Consider the following 18,997-nt stretch of genomic DNA (forward strand, 5'->3'; position numbering starts at 1 on the left):
CAGTAAAAATGTAAACTTTTTATTAATATCACTCAGATATTGTTCCGTATATCTAAGTTTTCAGCTGTTTTAGCTAGGTTATGTAACCTCAATTAACTTTCGTCAAATTACCTAATTAAATTATCATTAATTTTTTAACTGATATGTTAGTAAAAGTATTAAACTGTTTTAAATTTGACCGATCATAATCAGACTATATCAGGGCATTTTAAAAACAGCGATTCAGTCGTTTATTATTAATTTTATTTGCAAAGCTACTTTAATTTTGCGGTTTTGATACTGTGTTAAATCCACAGGGTTGTTATAAATTTAACTACTTCAACGTTGTTTTTTATGGCTTGGTATAATGACCTTCAGAACTAATATACATAATAGTTTTCTTTGTAATACAAACTTAAATTACTAGAGCGAGGATAATAACGAAAATTAAGTATTTTCCGAGAATTTTTCAAAATAATACTTTAATTGCTTTGAGCCATCAGAATGTTTAAAGACTAAGCGGTATACAAATATTATGAATAAAAATATAATATGAATACAAATCACTTGGAATACTTTTCCAATAGAGAATAACAAACCCAAAACGCTAATGTCTTCTTTCTCTTTGAAACCATAACACTAAGGGGCCGTTCACTTAATTTTTAACCCCCTTCCCCTCCGCAATCATTTTTAAACATAGCTATTGTGTCAAAATTACACACACTCTCTCTCTCTCTCTCTCTCTCTCTCTCTCTCTCTCTCTCTCTCTCTCTCTCTCTCTTTGACCTATCAGGAAGTGGACTTATTAGTATCAGGAATTATCTGTAGCTCTAAAATTGACTCGTGTCAAAATCGCCAGTTTCGGGGTCTGCGAGACTCATTGTGCCTGGTTCACCCCCCGCTGAGGGTGAAGCTGACCCTTCAGGAAGATATATTTGCACTGAAGCATCTCCTAATTCGTAGGCGAGGGTTCAGAAGCAGAGATGGACAGCAATTTACCCTTTGATTCAACACTTGAGGATCTCGGTCTTTTCCGTTTGCAATTAGTGCTGCTCGTGAGAGGGAAGTTTTAAGCTTGGAGAGGAGTGACCCCTGGGGCCAATTTGCCGTTAATTTTGACTTCTCTGCTTGGTAATCCTGACCATGAGTGGATGTCTGCTGATGAATCTATCAGTGACACGCTTCTGGTTGGTAATAAAGTTGATGACCATTCTGAACTCTGCTCTTACAAAACAAACCAAATTTATTGACAACAAGCCTGAAGGAACAGTTGACGAAGTATTTTCGGGACCAGAAAACGTAAAATCGGTTATCAGAAAACCTCATGAAACACAAGTTGGTCGATCAAAACTTCCCAACTCTCAGTCTAAATCTGAGTCACTGAGACACTCCCAGCACACCTCAGCTTGATGATATGAGAAATAGGAATTCTTCAAAGTTTTATAGCTGAGAAGCAGTTCCAAAATCTTGAAAGGCAATCCCCACTTCCGACTCTGAACACAATGATTCTCTTGCTAGACCGGATACTTGTGTGACTACTAGTACTGAACCTTCGTTTACCAAATCAGATGATAAAATAGTCATGAGTAAACATCCCTCCAATCCTCGGCAGTCATCCAAACCAAAATCTAACGAATTTATAATTGACCAGAGGAGTCTCTTTGATACATGTTGCATGCAACGTATGTCAAGAGCCTCTCAGTAACAATACTAAACTTGACAACACAACTGAAATACATCATTTCAGTAGCAATGCTAAACTTGACAGCACAACTGAAATACTGAATACAGCCTCTCAGAGATTGGAGATGAACCTGGCCTGATCTTTCAAAATAAAAGGCAGTAGGAGCTTTTAAAATAAATATTTAAGCTTTAAATATTCACCAGCTTATATTATTCACTTGTCAATTGCTAATGGACATGGACTTACGGCCCAGCGCGCGCTACTTTGAATGCAGAATGGCAATGTATTAATTGACGATGTCAATTCATGGCAGCTCGGCGCGGCACAGTAACGCATCGCGCTACAAGGCAATGTACAAATATTTCGAGAAGAAAGCGGCGCGCGCTACATGACACGCTACTTTGAAGAAATTTAGACGAGTATTAGTAATATATAATAGTATTATCATCGGTTTAATATTCACCAAATTTTATTAACCAGCTAGAGCGATTGAGTAGAGCTTGCGCTTATATTACAATTATTTTTTTGTGAAATAGTGACATCAAATACAAATTATAATTTAACTTATTTTGTATTGATTGTGAGCATAAACTGATTTCAACACTAAATTTAAATTTTCTTTTTACTATGATAATGATATAATATTTGACCAAAACCCATAATCATGGGTAGAGTGGACCGCTGCCAGTGTCTCTCTTTCCCAAACAAAAGGAAATGATATTAATTTGATTGACCGTTCTCAAATGCAAAATGATACCGAGAATGAAATCGGTCGCTCGCTTTTCCCATTCATTCACGGCTTACGAATTGTGATAAGTTTCGATTGATTAGGTACATCAATCAGATGCTGTAAAAATCTCTTTGGGTTGCGTTCGGGTCGATACCTAGTATTTCGGGGTAAGGGTGGTAGTTATTACATATTGAATTAGCTGAAGTTTATTGAATCTTTATTGCTGAGTACAGCTGCCTTTGGGTAGTTCTTCTTAATCTATTACAATTGTAAATGAATGGGAAAAGCGAGCGACCGATTTCATTCTCGGTATCATTTTGCATTTGAGAACGGTCAATCAAATTAATATCATTTCTTTTTGTTTGGGAAAGAGAGACACTGGCAGCGGTCCACTCTACCCATGATTATGGGTTTTGGTCAAATATCATCTCTTTTTGATTATAATGTCAGGGTACTTTATAAAGTCGAAATATAAACTGATATCTTCATTAATAAGGAGGAAGTTTCAACAATTTCGAAATTTTTCCTTTAAAAACATTTCCTTGTGTTTAGGTAAGCATAGCGGTCGATCACTGACTGAATATGCCACTTAATACTCATTCAAGTTGGCATTAAATTCATTTATAATGACATTAAACTGTCGTGGCAAAGCAGAATTTGTTGGAAATCACAAATGAGCAAAATTCTCACCTTTCGCACGTGCAAACTTTGAGCGGACGTTGCGCCGTGCGCATCCAATATTGAATCACCGTAAAATTTTGCATGTAATTGTTGTATATATAGTTTGATAAGCATGCAAAGTTTCAAAGTATTTCAAGAAGAACTGTTATCACAACGGCACTCTAAAGTTGACAGAAAATGACGAAAACAGCAATTTTCAGTGATTTTAGCAATTTTTTATCAATTTGGGCGTGTCCCCACGTGTGCAACTTTTCGATTTTTAACTTTAAAACTAGCCTAATGCACAATTTATATCTATAGGAAGCAGAACTGAGCTCCACAACCCAAGGCATGGCCCAACACCAGAGAATACTAAATCGCAAAATTGACGTTTTTATAAAATAATTCTTCAAAAAAACACAAACTTCAATGACGAATATCTTTATGAAGGAGCAAGCTAGAAAAACTTTCCGGTAGATTTTCAGAATGCTTGAACAATTATCTAAGGTGAAAATTTCCTCAGATTTTGAATACAATTACTTTTTAATGGTGTAAAATCATTTTTAAAAGTTATTACTTTGTCAAAAATCAAGTTTTAAAAACGGTTAACTTGATGACGTCATCAAGGGGTGTTCATGACGTCAAATAATTTGTTTATATAGGTAGTGCGCCATCGACAGTGAGCCGCGCGTACCGACTGTAGGATGGTTTTTTAGCGCTAATTTCGGCCAGCACAATTTTCTTCAAACAAATAGATATTAAGTATCCTTCCCGACCTCCGATTGCAACAAAAATTGGTAAGCTTACTGATAGACTTACAAGGAAAGTGTCCGAAAAGTTTGAAGCATATCCAACCATCAAACATTATGTTACAGCTAAAAGCAGCGTATTTTGCCCCATTTTGATTACTATATCAACTCCGATATCCACCAAATTTTTCGGACAGTTGTGAAAGCCCTATTGGAAGGTCGTCGCCAATTTTCAGAATGATCTCATTCAAGGAACTGAAGATATATCCAAATAATACGACAAAAATCAACGAGTTTGGTCAAATTTGGTCAAATTACGCGACTTTTACAGCTAATTTTGCTCCAAAAGCCGCGCACCATCAAATATGGCACCTAGGCGAAACTCACTGATCTTTCCAAAAAGGTATGACAAATTTGGTATTGTGAAAATTCTCACAGTCTCTAGAAAACAATGGTACAAAAAATTTTAAAATCCGAGCAAGTTTATTTTTATGGTGCACGCCCTAGTTTATACAATGTAAACTAAAGTGTAAACAATTATTTTCAAGATCAAGACCTGTGGTCGGAATTGGCTGTATCTTTTATACTTTTGAATCTACGGACAATTAAATACAGGCTACAATTGACTGGCAAAGCGTCTATCCCTGAATATATATGTATGTATGTATATGTCCCGACAATCTGTCGTAAAACAGGGGTTCTAGAAAACCCACTTCCCGATGTTCCTGAAACCTGAAACTTTTTTTGCAGTCGATTTGGTCAACGTCTAGACGCCCTGAAAAATTTCAGATCTCTAACTCGATTTTAACATGGTTTTTAAGGCACCTGAATATGGCGATTTTGGGTTTTTTACCGAATTTCGTATAACAGTGCTGGCGAGTATTTTATGCAAATTTCTTAAAAATCTCAACATAACTATTTTTTATTCCTGTCATCTTTGACATCAAATTAGAATGTTTTGAACTAAAAATAAATCTGCTGAACGACTTCCGATGAGTCTTAATGCCTGAAAAACTCCTGCCGGAGGCGGCGGCCTTCGGCCGCCGCCTCCGGCCGGAGTGCACGCTTCGCGTGCACGAAAGAGGCTTGTAACGTGTACCAAAGGGGGTATAATAGTAAAGGGGGTATAATAGTAAAGGGGGTACATAGTATACCCACAATAAATGCACCGGTCGTGCTTGCCAGCACTGTGATATCATTTATTTGTTAATTTATTTGTAGCGCGATGCACTACTGGGTCGCGCGCGCATCAAATAATGCTCCTTGCAACCTTCGGTAGATCGGCGAGATGCACCACTGTGCCTCATCGAGTTGCGAAGGATTGACATCGTGAATCAATTAATTTCTTTTGTATCGATTTTTACTGCCAACACTATATAGTTATACTGTTACCATCGGCTACCTGTCACCGTGTACATATTGTATTCACCGTATACATTGAATCATGGGAAGTAATCCAAATGCAAAGCAAAATGACAGTGAAAAATTTATTAACGGGTGATATCAGTGGCGTAACGAAAGGCCCTGCTGACCCCGCTGTGCAGGGGGGCGCCGTCTTAGGGGGGCGCCAAATCGTCGTTTAAATGTGGGACAATTTCGAAAACTTAACTAAAGTACTAGCAAAACTACGCGTTTTGCTCTAGATACACACTTTTTTAGAGATTTTACCGGCGTATTCTTTAAAATCACCTAATTTGTTCAATTTTAGGGAGGGGCACCAAAAGGGAAGGGGGCGCCCACAGGGGGCGCCTTTTCGGCAGGGGGGCGCCAACAGGCAACGTTACGCCACTGGGTGATATTCTGTACTCGTAATATATTTGTTCCATATATATATTTAAGAGAGGCTGGGCCAAGATAGCCCACGAGAGGATAGCATTGAGATGCTCTGCCTACCTCTGGGGTGTGGCAACCTTGGGGAAGGTTGCCGGTGAAATCAGAGTGATTGGTGGAGGATGGTGTAAGATGATATATGAGTCAAAATGATACGCTTAAATGCCAGCTGGGTTTGGAAAAGTAAAACGAGACGAGACAGCATATGAGATAATACTTTAAGTCACCCCGGTCTGATCCAGCTCTTCCGGCACAATTAAGCGTTTGGTGCGGTTTGCGAAATTGACAATTGTGGTGATGTGTTGGTTGTCAAATATGTCATTGACAGAGAGGTAGTAGTCCTGGAAATATTGACCTCTAATTTGGGCAATAGCTGGACACTGTCCAAGGAAGTGTGAGACAGTTTCCTCTCCGTCGCCGCACATAGGACAAGCACTGGTGTTTGATTTGCAAATGGTGTGAAGGTGTTTGTTTAAGCCGCAGTGACCCGTGATGAGGTGAACTGCAGTTCTGTAATCTTGTCTGTTTTTGCTGAGTGTAGTGTTGAGGTTTTTGATGATTTTTGGCATGCTTGTGGCCGAGTGTCAGTTTGGTGTGTCTGGGACCGTCAGTTAACCAAGTTTCCTGATTCAGTCTGTTGACTTTGTTGTCGATTTGACGCTTGATGTAGGATTGTGGAATTGGACACTTTAAAGTGGATTCACTGGTTGTACCAAGCTTGGCCAGCTCATCTGCTTTTTCGTTCCCCCACAATCCGATGTGTGCTGCAATCCATCGTATCTCTAGCGTGTTGTTGGATCCGAGTGCATTAAGAGAGTCGTAACAGTCTCTTGTAGTTCTACTCCGCGTTGAAAGCGCAGAGATAGCTTGTATAGATGAGAGACTGTCAGATCATATGATGATATGTGTGTTGGTATAGGTAGAGAGATATTTGCAAGCTTCAATGATGGCGGTGAGCTCTGTTTGGTAAACAGTGCAATAATCAGGGAGCTTGAATGATCTTTCTTCAAGGGTGGTGTTATTGTTGTCAGTTGTGATGATATAGCCAGCCCTGCATCCTGAGTCTGTGAGTGACCCGTCAGTGTAGCAGGTGATTGTTTCACTGGTAATGTTGTCAATGGTGTTTTGAAGTGAATTTCTATATTCAGTGGTATCGGCTCCAGGAGTTGTGACGGTGAAGTGCCGTCCCAGCATCATGGTTGGTGTTGTTAGGTCTCTTGTTGCTCTAGGTGGGATAATGAGGTCTGCCATGAATTGTTTGTTGATAGTGGTATGATTTTTGATAGTTCCCTTCCTGAAGGCGATAGTTTCAAGAGTGAGGCTGCCATAAGCTTGTAGCCTGGCCGCACCCTTTGCTGCTTCACCTTGCAGGAACAGTATGATGTCAGAAGTGTCGGTGAGGTGATTCAATGCGATAAAAGGTATGCTTGGCATGGCACCAGACATCATTCTGAGTGCCAATGCCTGAACACGTTTGAGTTTCTTCGCGTTATAGTCCGTTTGAGTGGCCCTGATCCATATACTACAGCAGTAGGATAGGATTGGACAGATGACAGCCGTGTACATCCATTTGCATGTTTTGGGGCTCATACCCCATGTGGGGCCGACAGCTCTTCGACATTGCATGAGGGATGCCGTGAGTTTGCTGTCCAAGGTCACTCCTAGAAATTTAGCAGACTTGGAAAGACCTAGTAGGTTATATAATAAACTTACAAAAAAATTAAAATCACTGTTTGTCATACGTTGTATGACCCGCCGCGCACGAGTGTGCGGCTCCCCTGTATCGTAGAAACTTTACCATAGTCAATAGTGAAACGACCGTGGGGGTCACGACGTGATACAATTAATTTCAAATCCGTTTTTATGTAATTTTTTTTGATCAGATGCAACATGTAATATAAATAATCTACCTGTACTGTTCAGAGAAAACAATATAGGTGTTTTAATATAATGAATGGGCGTGGTCTAAAATATTCGAATCTTTAAATTTTGACGACAAAATCCTCGAACCAGAAGGTATAGTATGCTATCTGCAAAGCAACAGCTCTCAAATATAAACAATAAAACACGGCGGAGCTATTAAGTAAGGCCAACGTATGCCCAATGACTTTTGGCCCACCCTGTACTTTATCAGACAGTTAAAGTCTACTTTCTACTTTTTACTTTATCAGACAGTTAATGTCAATGATACTTTCTACTTTATACTTTATACTTTATCAGACAGTTCAAGTATACTTTCTACTTTTTACTTTATCAGACAGTTAATCAGTTAATGATCAATAATACTTTTTACTTTCTAGTTTCTACTTTATCAGACAGTTAATGATACTGTCAGATCGTGTAAAATAGTTTACAATTTTATGGCGGCTCAGACCCGCCACCGTTTCAAAATTGATTCGGGAAAAAACAATATTAAATTTGTATCACGTTGCGACCCCCACGGTCGTTTCACTAGGTGACGATACAGGGGGAGCCGCGCACTTCGTGCGCGGCGGGTCATACAACGTATGACAATATTAAATCAATTTGGATTTTGGTATTCACATTACATAGCCATGTGTATACGCGTACTGCGGTCGCGCGCTACTGCAAGCGAGAGGGCTCTGGTTAGACTTAGAGCAAATTTTGTTATAGAATTGGAATTTCATGACTCAGACCCGGCTTTTAGTTCTACTAATTCGCTCGCCCAAAAATTTCACGTGACTTTGGTTTTTATGGTTTTGCAGCCGTACAAAACGGTTTTACATAAACCCTAATCCCAACCTTAACCCTAACCATAACTCTGAAGCTAACCATAACCCTTACATGTTACAACAACCCTAACCCTAACCGGCTAACCCGGGCCCTAAACAATCGAATTCGTATTTTACTAACCTGTCGCGTGACCAAAACGGTTTTTTGCCCATAACTCTCCATTTTAACCCTACGTCATGGGCGGGTGATTCGGAATCAGCGTCCAAAAATACACCAATCTTGATCTCTTTCATGCCCAAAGGGCCTTTTCACAAGAATTTTCTTAAAATTTGGGCGAGCGATTTAGGAGCGCTCAGACCCGTCACTGTTTTAAAATTAAATTGTCAATAAGATTAAGGGGTCGTTCAAATATTACGTAATTGGCAATAATTTAAAGTTTTAATTAAAATTCCACACAATTTCACAGTTTCACTCTGTTAGTGATCAAATTTAGAAATTGATCGAATATCTGGCTATAATACTAATAGTAAGTAGTTTAGAAGGTGATTGGCCGGATATCATAACAGTGATTTCAGCTCATCATGATAGCATGATCATGGTAGCATGAAACAAGCCGAGTTGGACTCGTCGACGGTCCAATATATGGAACAGATATTTTACGAGTATCACCCGTTAACATGAAACATAGAGAAAAGTGTTTTCTAGGGAAAAATGTCAAGGGGGGGGGGGGGGGGGGGGGGGGGTCAGGCCATGATTATTGATTACATAATATTGCTGTCAGGAGGGGTGGGTTGGGGTAAAAATTGCTAAAATATTGATTACGTAATATGTGAACCGGAACGAACCCTAAGTGCAAAAATATTCGAAGAATTACTATTTTCAATTTCAAGATACGTTTCCTCCTAAAAATACTACCGGTCCTGTCGAAATGGACCTCCTATTAATGCGGTCCAAACTCAATTATTCTAGTGTAAGATTCAAATTTGAAAAATGCTTCATCGCTAAGGATTCAATCAGAATAGATCTTTATAATCCGATTCGTGTTTAATGTTTATTGTCTCCAGTTGATTAAAATGATATTCAGATTGATATTGATATAATTATAGTACTATAGGTCATTGAAAATCAGTTTACACCAACTCCATTTTAAATTTAACTGTGTTACGTTTTTGCTCCTAAGAAACGATGCTCAATTCAAAATTCGAAAGAAAACAAAATAATATAATTCACAATTATACAGCAATTATGCTGTTTGCGAAAATAAAACATAATTAAACAATAAATGTAAAGACGAAAACCCCTAGGTTACAAATTGAATAAAATATCAAATATATTGCACTAGATGTATATTGTCTTTGTGTTTTGTCAATCTCGCAATCTCTTAAACAAATCATGCATATTGGTGAACAGTATTCCTTAACCCCAATAAACTGCGCTATAATGCCTGAACAGCTCCCTTCCTCGGCCATGTTACATGATCTAGAGGTTACGTTCAATACTGAAAACAGCCAGCACCTGAACATTTTAAAGCGTTTTGCGTGACGAAAATACATAGTGGCCGCAAAATACCGTAGCTAACATTCGCAGCTCTACGAGCTTACTAGTGTTTCATGTTCCATTGTCGATAAAGACGCTAAGGGGGTCGTTCACATATGATCACGTTTTGGCCTATTTTAACCCCCCACCCCCAGCTCCGTAATCAGTTTTACACATAGCTTTAATTACACCAGCCCTCCCTCCCAACGGTTGTCGGTTATAGATATATACATAGTACATATATGTATCATATAATATGTTAACGACCCCTAGACTAACTCTACAAATAATTATCCTTAAAATGAAGATGTAAGTTGCGCCGGTTTGAAAGGTTCAAAAACAGTTATTCCTTTCTCGAATGCTGGGAAACGAACTGAGCGCAGTTGGATAAATTAAAAACTTCCTAATCAGATTGCTAGAGAAAGTTATCCTAAATTGAAGCTTCGTGCTGAGTAAATTAGGATTGGAAGACAACTTTTGGAAGTGTACACACTACACAATACTGTTAGTGTTAGTTGTAGCTGAAAAATATTGTAGACGAACAATGAATAATATTGTTCATGAACAATATCTTAGATGAACAACATTGCATATCCAAGAATATTGTTAACAAAGACCCAGTAATCACTTTCAGGAGAAATAGGGTTATGATAGCTCGGCTGAATAAGTAACACAAATGTTCGTTATATTGGGATAATATCGCTAAAATTAGAGAACTATCATTTTATAATGTCTCAGTTAAATCCTATTATCTCCAATTTTATCCGTCATTATTATTATAGAACTCTTGCTCTTAACTGTCATGTTAGTTAACAATTATATAATATAGGTTGGAAGTTATCTAACATTTAATATTATTGTAAAAAAGACTTGAACATTTGTGGGGAGGCGCTTCATTTTTGTTTTAACACGTTAGAACTTATCACTTATAGTTATACACATTGTAGGTTTATTACCAACTAACGCGCGCGTCGAGTTGCTTAATGCTTAGCAACCCATCGACGATGTTAATATTTGAAACAAATATTGTACGAGTATCATCAGTCGCCCGTAAATGACTGTCTCGTGTCAATACACTGTGAGCCGTCTCCCCACTGCACTAGTTTTGCTATCTCGTCGAAGGCTCTTTAATTAAACGTTATTGAACAAACCCGGCCATATTTTTAAACAAACAAATTCCATTAAACTAGCTCATAATTATCCTTTATCAAATTTTCTGGTATAAATGGTAGGGGAATATTCACGTGTTACTAAAAGAAGTTGAGCGATGCACATTATATAGTCCAATAAATGTATCAGAGAATCACTCATTTGGCTGAGTAAAGAATATTGCGTAAACTGTAAGTGTGCACTGCATCCCTACTTCTAGTAACATCTCGTGTACATTTTAACTCTTGCTCAGGATCCAGTTTTTACCCGCTTGCTTGGGCTTTCCTCTGATTCTTCAATGTTTGCTCGTTTACTACTCGGTATTTTCTCCTCAGATTGTCCCTCCTTATTTTCCTCCGCATCACAAGTAGGCTCTTTCTCAGTGGTTGCTTCAGTTGTATCTTGTTTGTTTGAAGGACCAGCGTCCTCACTTTCCTCCTCCTCTTCTTCTACACCAGAAGAGTTACTATCATCGTCACTCATCTCGTTGTCGCTTCCTGAATCTGAAAAAAGAGTCTTTAGTACGTTGTTGGTGGGAGATATTATACAGTTGATACGTGAATAATAATCAGAACATGTTCAACATGTTCAACTATAGTAGTAATTGGGTGTAGAAATAAATGATACGATATTTTGATAAAAGAGTGTTAAAAGCTTTAAATGACTCATTTTTCTTTTGACGTAAAGACTATCATAAATATCGAATAATGGGGACAAGTTTATTAATAAAAAACATAATACATGATATTGCAGTCGCAATAATGCGAACATTTTCATTCACAATATTATTATTTAAAAAAATTATATCTCAAATATATTTCTCAAGTTGCGACATCTCACTATATTGGACAGCAAAATAAATAGTCTTTATGTTTTATAGAATACAGAAAATGCATTTAGCGGTCACGGGGTTCAACTATAGGAGTAATTGGGTGCAGAAATAAATGATACGATATTTTGATAAAAGAGTTTTAAACGCTTTAAATGACTCATTTTTCTTTTGACGTAAAGACTATCATAAATATCGAATAATGGGGACAAGTTTATTAAATAAAAAACCTAATACATGATATTGCAGTCGCAATAATGCGAACATTTTCATTCACAATATTATTATTTAAAAAAATTATATCTCAAATATATTTCTCAAGTTGCGACATCTCACTATATTGGACAGCAAAATAAATAGTCTTTATGTTTTATAGAATACAGAAAATGCATTTAGCGGTCACGGGGTTCAACTATAGGAGTAATTGGGTGCAGAAATAAATGATACGATATTTTGATAAAAGAGTTTTAAACGCTTTAAATGACTCATTTTTCTTTTGACGTAAAGACTATCATAAATATCGAATAATGGGGACAAGTTTATTAATAAAAAACCTAATACATGATATTGCAGTCGCAATAATGCGAACATTTTCATTCACAATATTATTATCATATCTCAAATATATTTCCCAAGTTGCGACATCGCACTATATTTTACAGCAAAATGAATAGTCTCTTTATGTTTTATAGAATACAGAAAATGCATTTAGTTGTCACAGGGTCAAGCCGGATGTTCTTTTCTTAAGGCACGTGTCACAGAGCAATCTATTGTTACGCACGTGCTAATGTTACGCACGTGCTAATGTTGCGCACGTGCTATTGTTACGCACGTGCTAATGTTACGCACGTGTCACGTGTGCTGGGACGTAAACTATTGCAAGCTATAAAAAATATATACAAATATTTCGTTTGTTTGTTTTCAGATTGCGGATTGCACGGGCATTGCGCACGACTACTTAACCTCCGAAATTTTGAAGCACAACTGCCTACTTATTCATATTGTAGATTCTTCGATAAATTCATAATTTAATGATGAATCTGATCCGTAGGTCGATGTCTCCATGATGTTGAATTACACGATATTATTTTCTATAGTGATTTATTTGAATCTACCACCTTCGTTTGCCGGTAAATTTTATATTTCATGTTAGATTTACAAGTTTGAAATAAAATAAAATAAAAAATCAATTAAAACGTTCGGAATTTGCTATTTCAAATCAGTAATATACTTATAGGGAACATATGAGTAAAGGAGAATAAATAATATTTTCCCGAATTTTACTGAAAATGCTTCTCAATTTGTTTCAGGGAACAGTAAAGTAAAATTCCATTTAATGAATAGCGAAGGGGGATACTCCAAGACTAGTTTTGGCGTGGTCTTTGTTAAGGAAAATGAAAAAGTAATATGTTTTTACAAACCGTATTTAAATGAAATCATTATTATGTATAGTGTATTGAATCAATACTATTACTAATTGATTAACTATTTAACCAAATTGCTTGAAAGTTTGATAAAAGAAATTTATTTTACCAAGCTATCATAAGCTGGTAATGGTTTAATAAGCACTTTCATGTTCAACACAATAAGTTTGGAGGTGTTTCATTTTTAAAACTCCCTTACCGATAAAAATATCACAGCAGGTCGAGTTTCGACATGTCCGTGAACATTTTGTAGCTTCAACCATTAAATAAATGTTTACACATTGAACTTGTATTCCTTATTTTTCTTCCCATATTTAACAGTAACCCATCCTCAGAAAAGCATCCTAACTTCCGTCCAAGGTAATTCAAAATGCCTTTCTAACCACATATGCCAGACAATGGGTTTTAAGCAAGCCCTCAGCTTTTTCTCGGGGACCTCTGACTTTGACTATAACATGACAAAACGCTCGCGCTGGGGTAGTATTACACTGGATCATGTCAAGTGTGATAACGGGACCTCTGGTGCTGACTTTAAGGTTCACGTTAAACGAGCTTTTGATGATTTTAAATATTGGATACTGTTTTGTGAACCGTTAAGAGGTTTGTGAAGCTGTATATAGGTTTATATAGCTAAGATAGGGAGGTGTTTTATTTTCCTGTCCCAATAAGATACCTAAATGACCACAACTGCACGTTTGTGAATTGTGTCTAATGCGCGTGAATATGTGAGATGCGGGATGCTAAACGAACAATTTCTAGCAGTTTAGAAACTAGCTGAGAACTAACTCTATTAAATTAGTAAATACGTAAATTATCATTACGTTTATAATCACTTATTGACAATTGATATATTCCTACAAATATTCGCAATAATTTATGAATTAATTTAATATTGATTTCAGAGGACTGCCCGATAGTTGAAAAGGACAAATTTCTAAAGAAGGTTTGCATTGAGGACCATGGCTACACTGTTCACCAGTGTCATAACTCTAACAGCTACTACGTCGCTAAGCAGATGGACTATTATAGTATGTTTGATCACATCTGCGAGGTGGACCCTCGTTTCTATCAGAGTTGCGGTGAAGGGAACGATCAACTAACATCAAACAATAAAACCCTCTGCGGGGACTACATTTGTGAGCTCCCACCAATTCTTGACCAATATTTAGGTTCATACTCACTCCCCCCAAATATGGCTTGTCAGAGACAACCTTGCGATGCTCGACCCTGTTGGAACACTTCAGTCTGCACTAACTTGGACTTATCCGGTCCTGCTTGCACAGATGCAGAGGGCCCAGCAGAGACAACTGTCCGGCTAAAGACAGGTATGGTGGTGCCCCAATCCACTGTGTGTAATGGTAAATGTGACGTTCACTACCGCTGCGAGGATGAGGCGCTATGTGGGGGCTATCTCTATGGAATATATTGTAACAACTACCAAGGAGCACTGAACTATGTTAATCCCGGCGACATGTGTAACGGGGTAGATTCATATTTGTGTCAAAATGGTGAGGATGAACGGGAGTGCCCAGATGTAACCAACTTGACTTGGACGGAGAAGTGTACTGCGATGGCAGGAGGTCCGGACGAAGTAAGTGGACTGTTAATTGGGATTTCTATTTAGACTTCGTTTTGACGAACTATTATTCGTCATAGTTATATCTAAGCTGTGGTTTACTAACTTCAAACTATTTTAAAGAATGCCAATGATTCCATGTCAGTATACTGAAGGACCTAGTTATGTCTAAGCTGTGGTTTACTAACTTCTAACTATGTTAAAGAATACCAATGATTCCATGTCAGTATACTAAGGGACCTAGTTATGTCTAAGCTGAGGTTTACTAACTTCTAACTATGTTAAAGAATACCAATGATTCCATGTCAGTATACTAAGGGACCTAGCTTCTATTAGGAGGGACTCTCTCCTGGTGATATTGTTTCTGATTTATACTGGTAACCAACCAGAACCCTATCTTGATGAAACAATTTTTCTAAGCCTCATTGTCCACTAACTGAAACACCACATCCTTATTATTGCTTTTAACCCAGTTGTAAAACTGTTGGCTTATCTAGGGCAGGAACCGAGAGTGCCCATTTTCCCACGGTTTGTCACATTTTGTCAATCTGTCATTATATTCTGTCGAATATTGTCGTATATTGTCATATATTGTCATATATTGTCAAATATTGTCAAATCTTGTCATATATTGTCTGAATAGTATATTGTCGTATATTGTCGTATATTGTCAAATCTTGTCGTTTATTGTCACATCTTGTCATATATTGTCATAGTATTATATTGTCGTATATTGTCAAATCTTGTCGTTTATTGTCACATCTTGAAATTGTCATGACATTGGGCACTCTCGATTCCTGCCCTAACATGACGTCACCCTAGGTAATCCCTATCATAAACAGCACGAGATGTGCTGCACTCTGGATGACGCCAGGGGATTACTTTAGTGTCCTCCCCATCTGCACTAACTTCCTGGATCAGACAAATTGCACTGATCCTGACAGGTTAATTGAACTTATTCATCAGGACTTATTCAATTAATTAATTTTCGAATTTCATCAACAAATAAACTTGATTGTCAATTCATTGTACAACCCCAACACCCACAACAGGGGTATATTGACTTGCAATATAGGAGGATACAGTTCAACTTTGTCAATATATTTGGTGTGTCATGAGTTGACAACAATTCCTCGAATGTGCGACGATGGAGTGGGGCAGGTAAACTATCTAACGATTTCTGTAGTGATATTCTACCCCCTGAACTAAATACATTAAAGCCCTAATTCCATAACCATAGAAATCCCTTTTTCATTCACATTGTGTCATAAAACTCATCACGGCCCCGGAGTAATAATCTTGTTTCATATAATATGATCTCTCAGGTATGCGAATCAGTTTCACCGACGTGTTTTATTCACAAACACAGGCTCTGTGACGGTATAAAAGATTGCTTGAATGATGAAGATGAGGATCTAAAATCTTGCAACTCCCTTACACAACGAACGTGTCATAGAGCTTACAGACATGAACAACCGCTCAGAATTCCTCTGGCATGGCTTCAAGATGGTGTGAAAGATTGTGTGAATGGTATTGATGAGGATGATAGCTGGCCAGTTTGCGGTTTTGGACCAACAAAACGATTCATGACCGAAACAAATCCTGTTTGTGATGAAGTTTTCCTTTGTAAACTGGGACAAGAGACTAATATGTTGAGTTTCAGGACCTTTGTGGCGGTAAGCAGACTTGCGGTCAAGAAAAAGGGGTGTGTCAAAAATCTCACGAGATTACTCCTACCTTTGACAAAGTTTTGACCGTAATAAGATCGGGGCAAAATGAAAAGCGTCTGTTGTACTGCTTGCAAGGACTAAGCGATATTCAACAAATTTCAGAAAAATGTATAAGAGAAAAAGTAAACTTATCAAGACAAGACATATTTGGAGTAAATTCAGACATCACAGTCGTTTATCCGAATCGAATGATTGACTGTGACTACACGTTTGGAGAACTCTATTTAATTTTGAGCTGTTCAGGCCGTTGTAAAAACTCGAAATGCCCATTAAAGAAAACTATTAGATACGACGCTTGCCCTCAGCAATACCCAAACCGGGTTTATACAGTGGCACAAAACTCGTTCCTGACCTTCGTAACGAAAACAAGACACAGGTTACACCAACGATCTCTTTGTATGTCGCAATAGCCTTTGTATAACCCAAGACAAAGTTTGTAACGTTGTGGACGACTGTGGAGATGGTTCTGACGAAGAGACCTGTACCAATGTGTTTCGCTGTCACTCAAAAGAGCGGTTCATTCCAGTAACTGAGAAATGTGATGGAACTGTGGACTGCCTGGACTTCTCGGATGAATGTAACTCAGACTGCGGTAAAACTATCGTTCAACAAACCTTACTCAAGTTTCTGTGTTTGATGTTTGGGATTTTAGCGATAATTTTTAATCTCGTGACAATTTGTAAAACCAGATTTGCTGACAAATATAAGGATACTACAGCTATGAGGACTAGACTATTGGTGTTTCTGATCTCCGTTGGAGACTTCCTAATGGGTGTATATTTGCTGTGGTTGGCTGTCAACGACATGATTGTGTACGACGCAAATTACTGCTGTAACCAGCTCGTTTGGCTGTCAAGCTTTGGTTGCTCAGTTATTGGTGTTATCAGCACGATTGGGAGTCAATTGTCATTATTTTCCATGACTGCTCTCAGCATTGTTCGCATAGTTTGGGTAAACAGGACACATAACACGAGGAGGAAAGTTACAAATAAAGAAATTCTGCAGATAGTTTTGGTGATGGCGGCGATTTTAGTGATATCAGTGACCATAGCAGTGGTCCCCTTGGTGCCTTATTTTGAGGATTTCTTTGTGAATGGTATGACGTATAACCCTTCAGTAAGATTGTTCATAGGGGCACCAGGGAAAGAGGCTCATCTTGGTATACTGCAAGAATACTACGGGAAAATAAAATCTGGGACTCTCAGCTGGAGAATTATAAACGATCTCGTTGATGGAATATTTTCCAATGATTATGGAGGTGATATTCTCCGCCGAAAGAAACTTGAATTTTATGGAAATGATGGTGTTTGCCTCTTCAAGTTTTTCGTAAAACCAACTGATCCACAAAGATTTTATACTTGGATCATTCTATCGATAAACATGCTCTGTTTTATCATCATCTCAGTATCCTACGTGTACATCAACGTTACAGCTAATGCAGTCAGCCAGAAAATTGGAAACAGAAACAGAAAGCTACAACAACAAATATCACTAATCATTGTAACAGATTTCTTCTGTTGGCTACCTATTGTCATCGCATGCTGCCTTCATTCCAGTGAAGTTACCAACGCCACACCCTGGTACCCAATCATTTCAATAATTTTTCTACCTATAAACTCGGTTATCAACCCTTTACTGTACAGTGATTTCGTTACAGATGTTGCAAGTTTAGGATTCAAAATGGTGGGAGAAGCAAGGAAGTGTGCACTTGAGATGGACGCGGAAAGTGATCAGCCAACAGAGATAGAAATGCAAACCTTCGACAGAACACCAGTTCAATATTTCCAAGATGATATTGAACAGGACAAAACATCCGATAAAGTATTTCAGGATTTTCAAGATGACATCGAACAAGGCAAAACATCTGTTAACGCAGTTCAAGTTTTCCAAGATGACATCGAACAGGACAAAACATCTGTTAACGCAGTTCAAGATTTACAAGATGATTTGAAACAAGACAAAACATCTGTTAACGCAGTTCAAGTTTTCCAAGATGATTTGGAACAAGACAAAACATCTGTTAACGCAGTTCAAGTTTTCCAAGATGATTTGGAACAGGACAAAACATCTGTTAACGCAGTTCAAGTTTTCCAAGATGATTTGGAACAAGGCAAATTATCTGTTAACGCAGTTGAAGTTTTCCAAGATGATTTGGAACAGGACAAAACATCTGTTAACGCAGTTCAAGTTTTCCAAGATGACATCGAACAGGACAAAACATCTGTTAACGCAGTTCAAGATTTACAAGATGAGATCGAATCTGAAATCAGATTAGATACAACTCGTGATTGATTATTACAGTCGTGACATTAGAATAAGTCATGAAGTTGTTGAAGCAGAAAATTGTCCAAGATCGATTTATTTATATTATACATCATATCATATTATTGTAATTTTTAGATACGTTAGACAATTGTTCGGTATAAA

At 37.8% G+C, this 18,997-nt stretch overlaps 2 protein-coding genes across 2 annotated transcripts in view; one reads left to right on the top strand and one right to left on the bottom strand.

Moving 5' to 3' along the window:
• The window catches only part of LOC134824674 (Bardet-Biedl syndrome 7 protein homolog), a 638,888-nt gene that overhangs the window by 185,223 nt on the left and 434,668 nt on the right, over window positions 1-18,997 (top strand). The gene's annotated exons all lie outside the window — the stretch shown is intronic.
• Window positions 10,546-18,997, bottom strand: part of LOC134825162 (prothymosin alpha-like) — a 29,426-nt gene continuing 20,974 nt past the window's right edge. Inside the window, exon 3 of the mRNA XM_063837310.1 lies at window positions 10,546-11,514. Coding sequence (XP_063693380.1) covers window positions 11,261-11,514 — 254 coding nt within the window. The 3' untranslated portion in view covers window positions 10,546-11,260. The remainder of the gene's footprint in view (window positions 11,515-18,997) is intronic.

The sequence above is a fragment of the Bolinopsis microptera genome, chromosome 13 (genome assembly GCF_026151205.1).
Source record: "Bolinopsis microptera isolate Bmic1 chromosome 13, MBARI_Bmic_1.0, whole genome shotgun sequence".
NCBI classification, from domain to species: domain Eukaryota; kingdom Metazoa; phylum Ctenophora; class Tentaculata; order Lobata; family Bolinopsidae; genus Bolinopsis; species Bolinopsis microptera.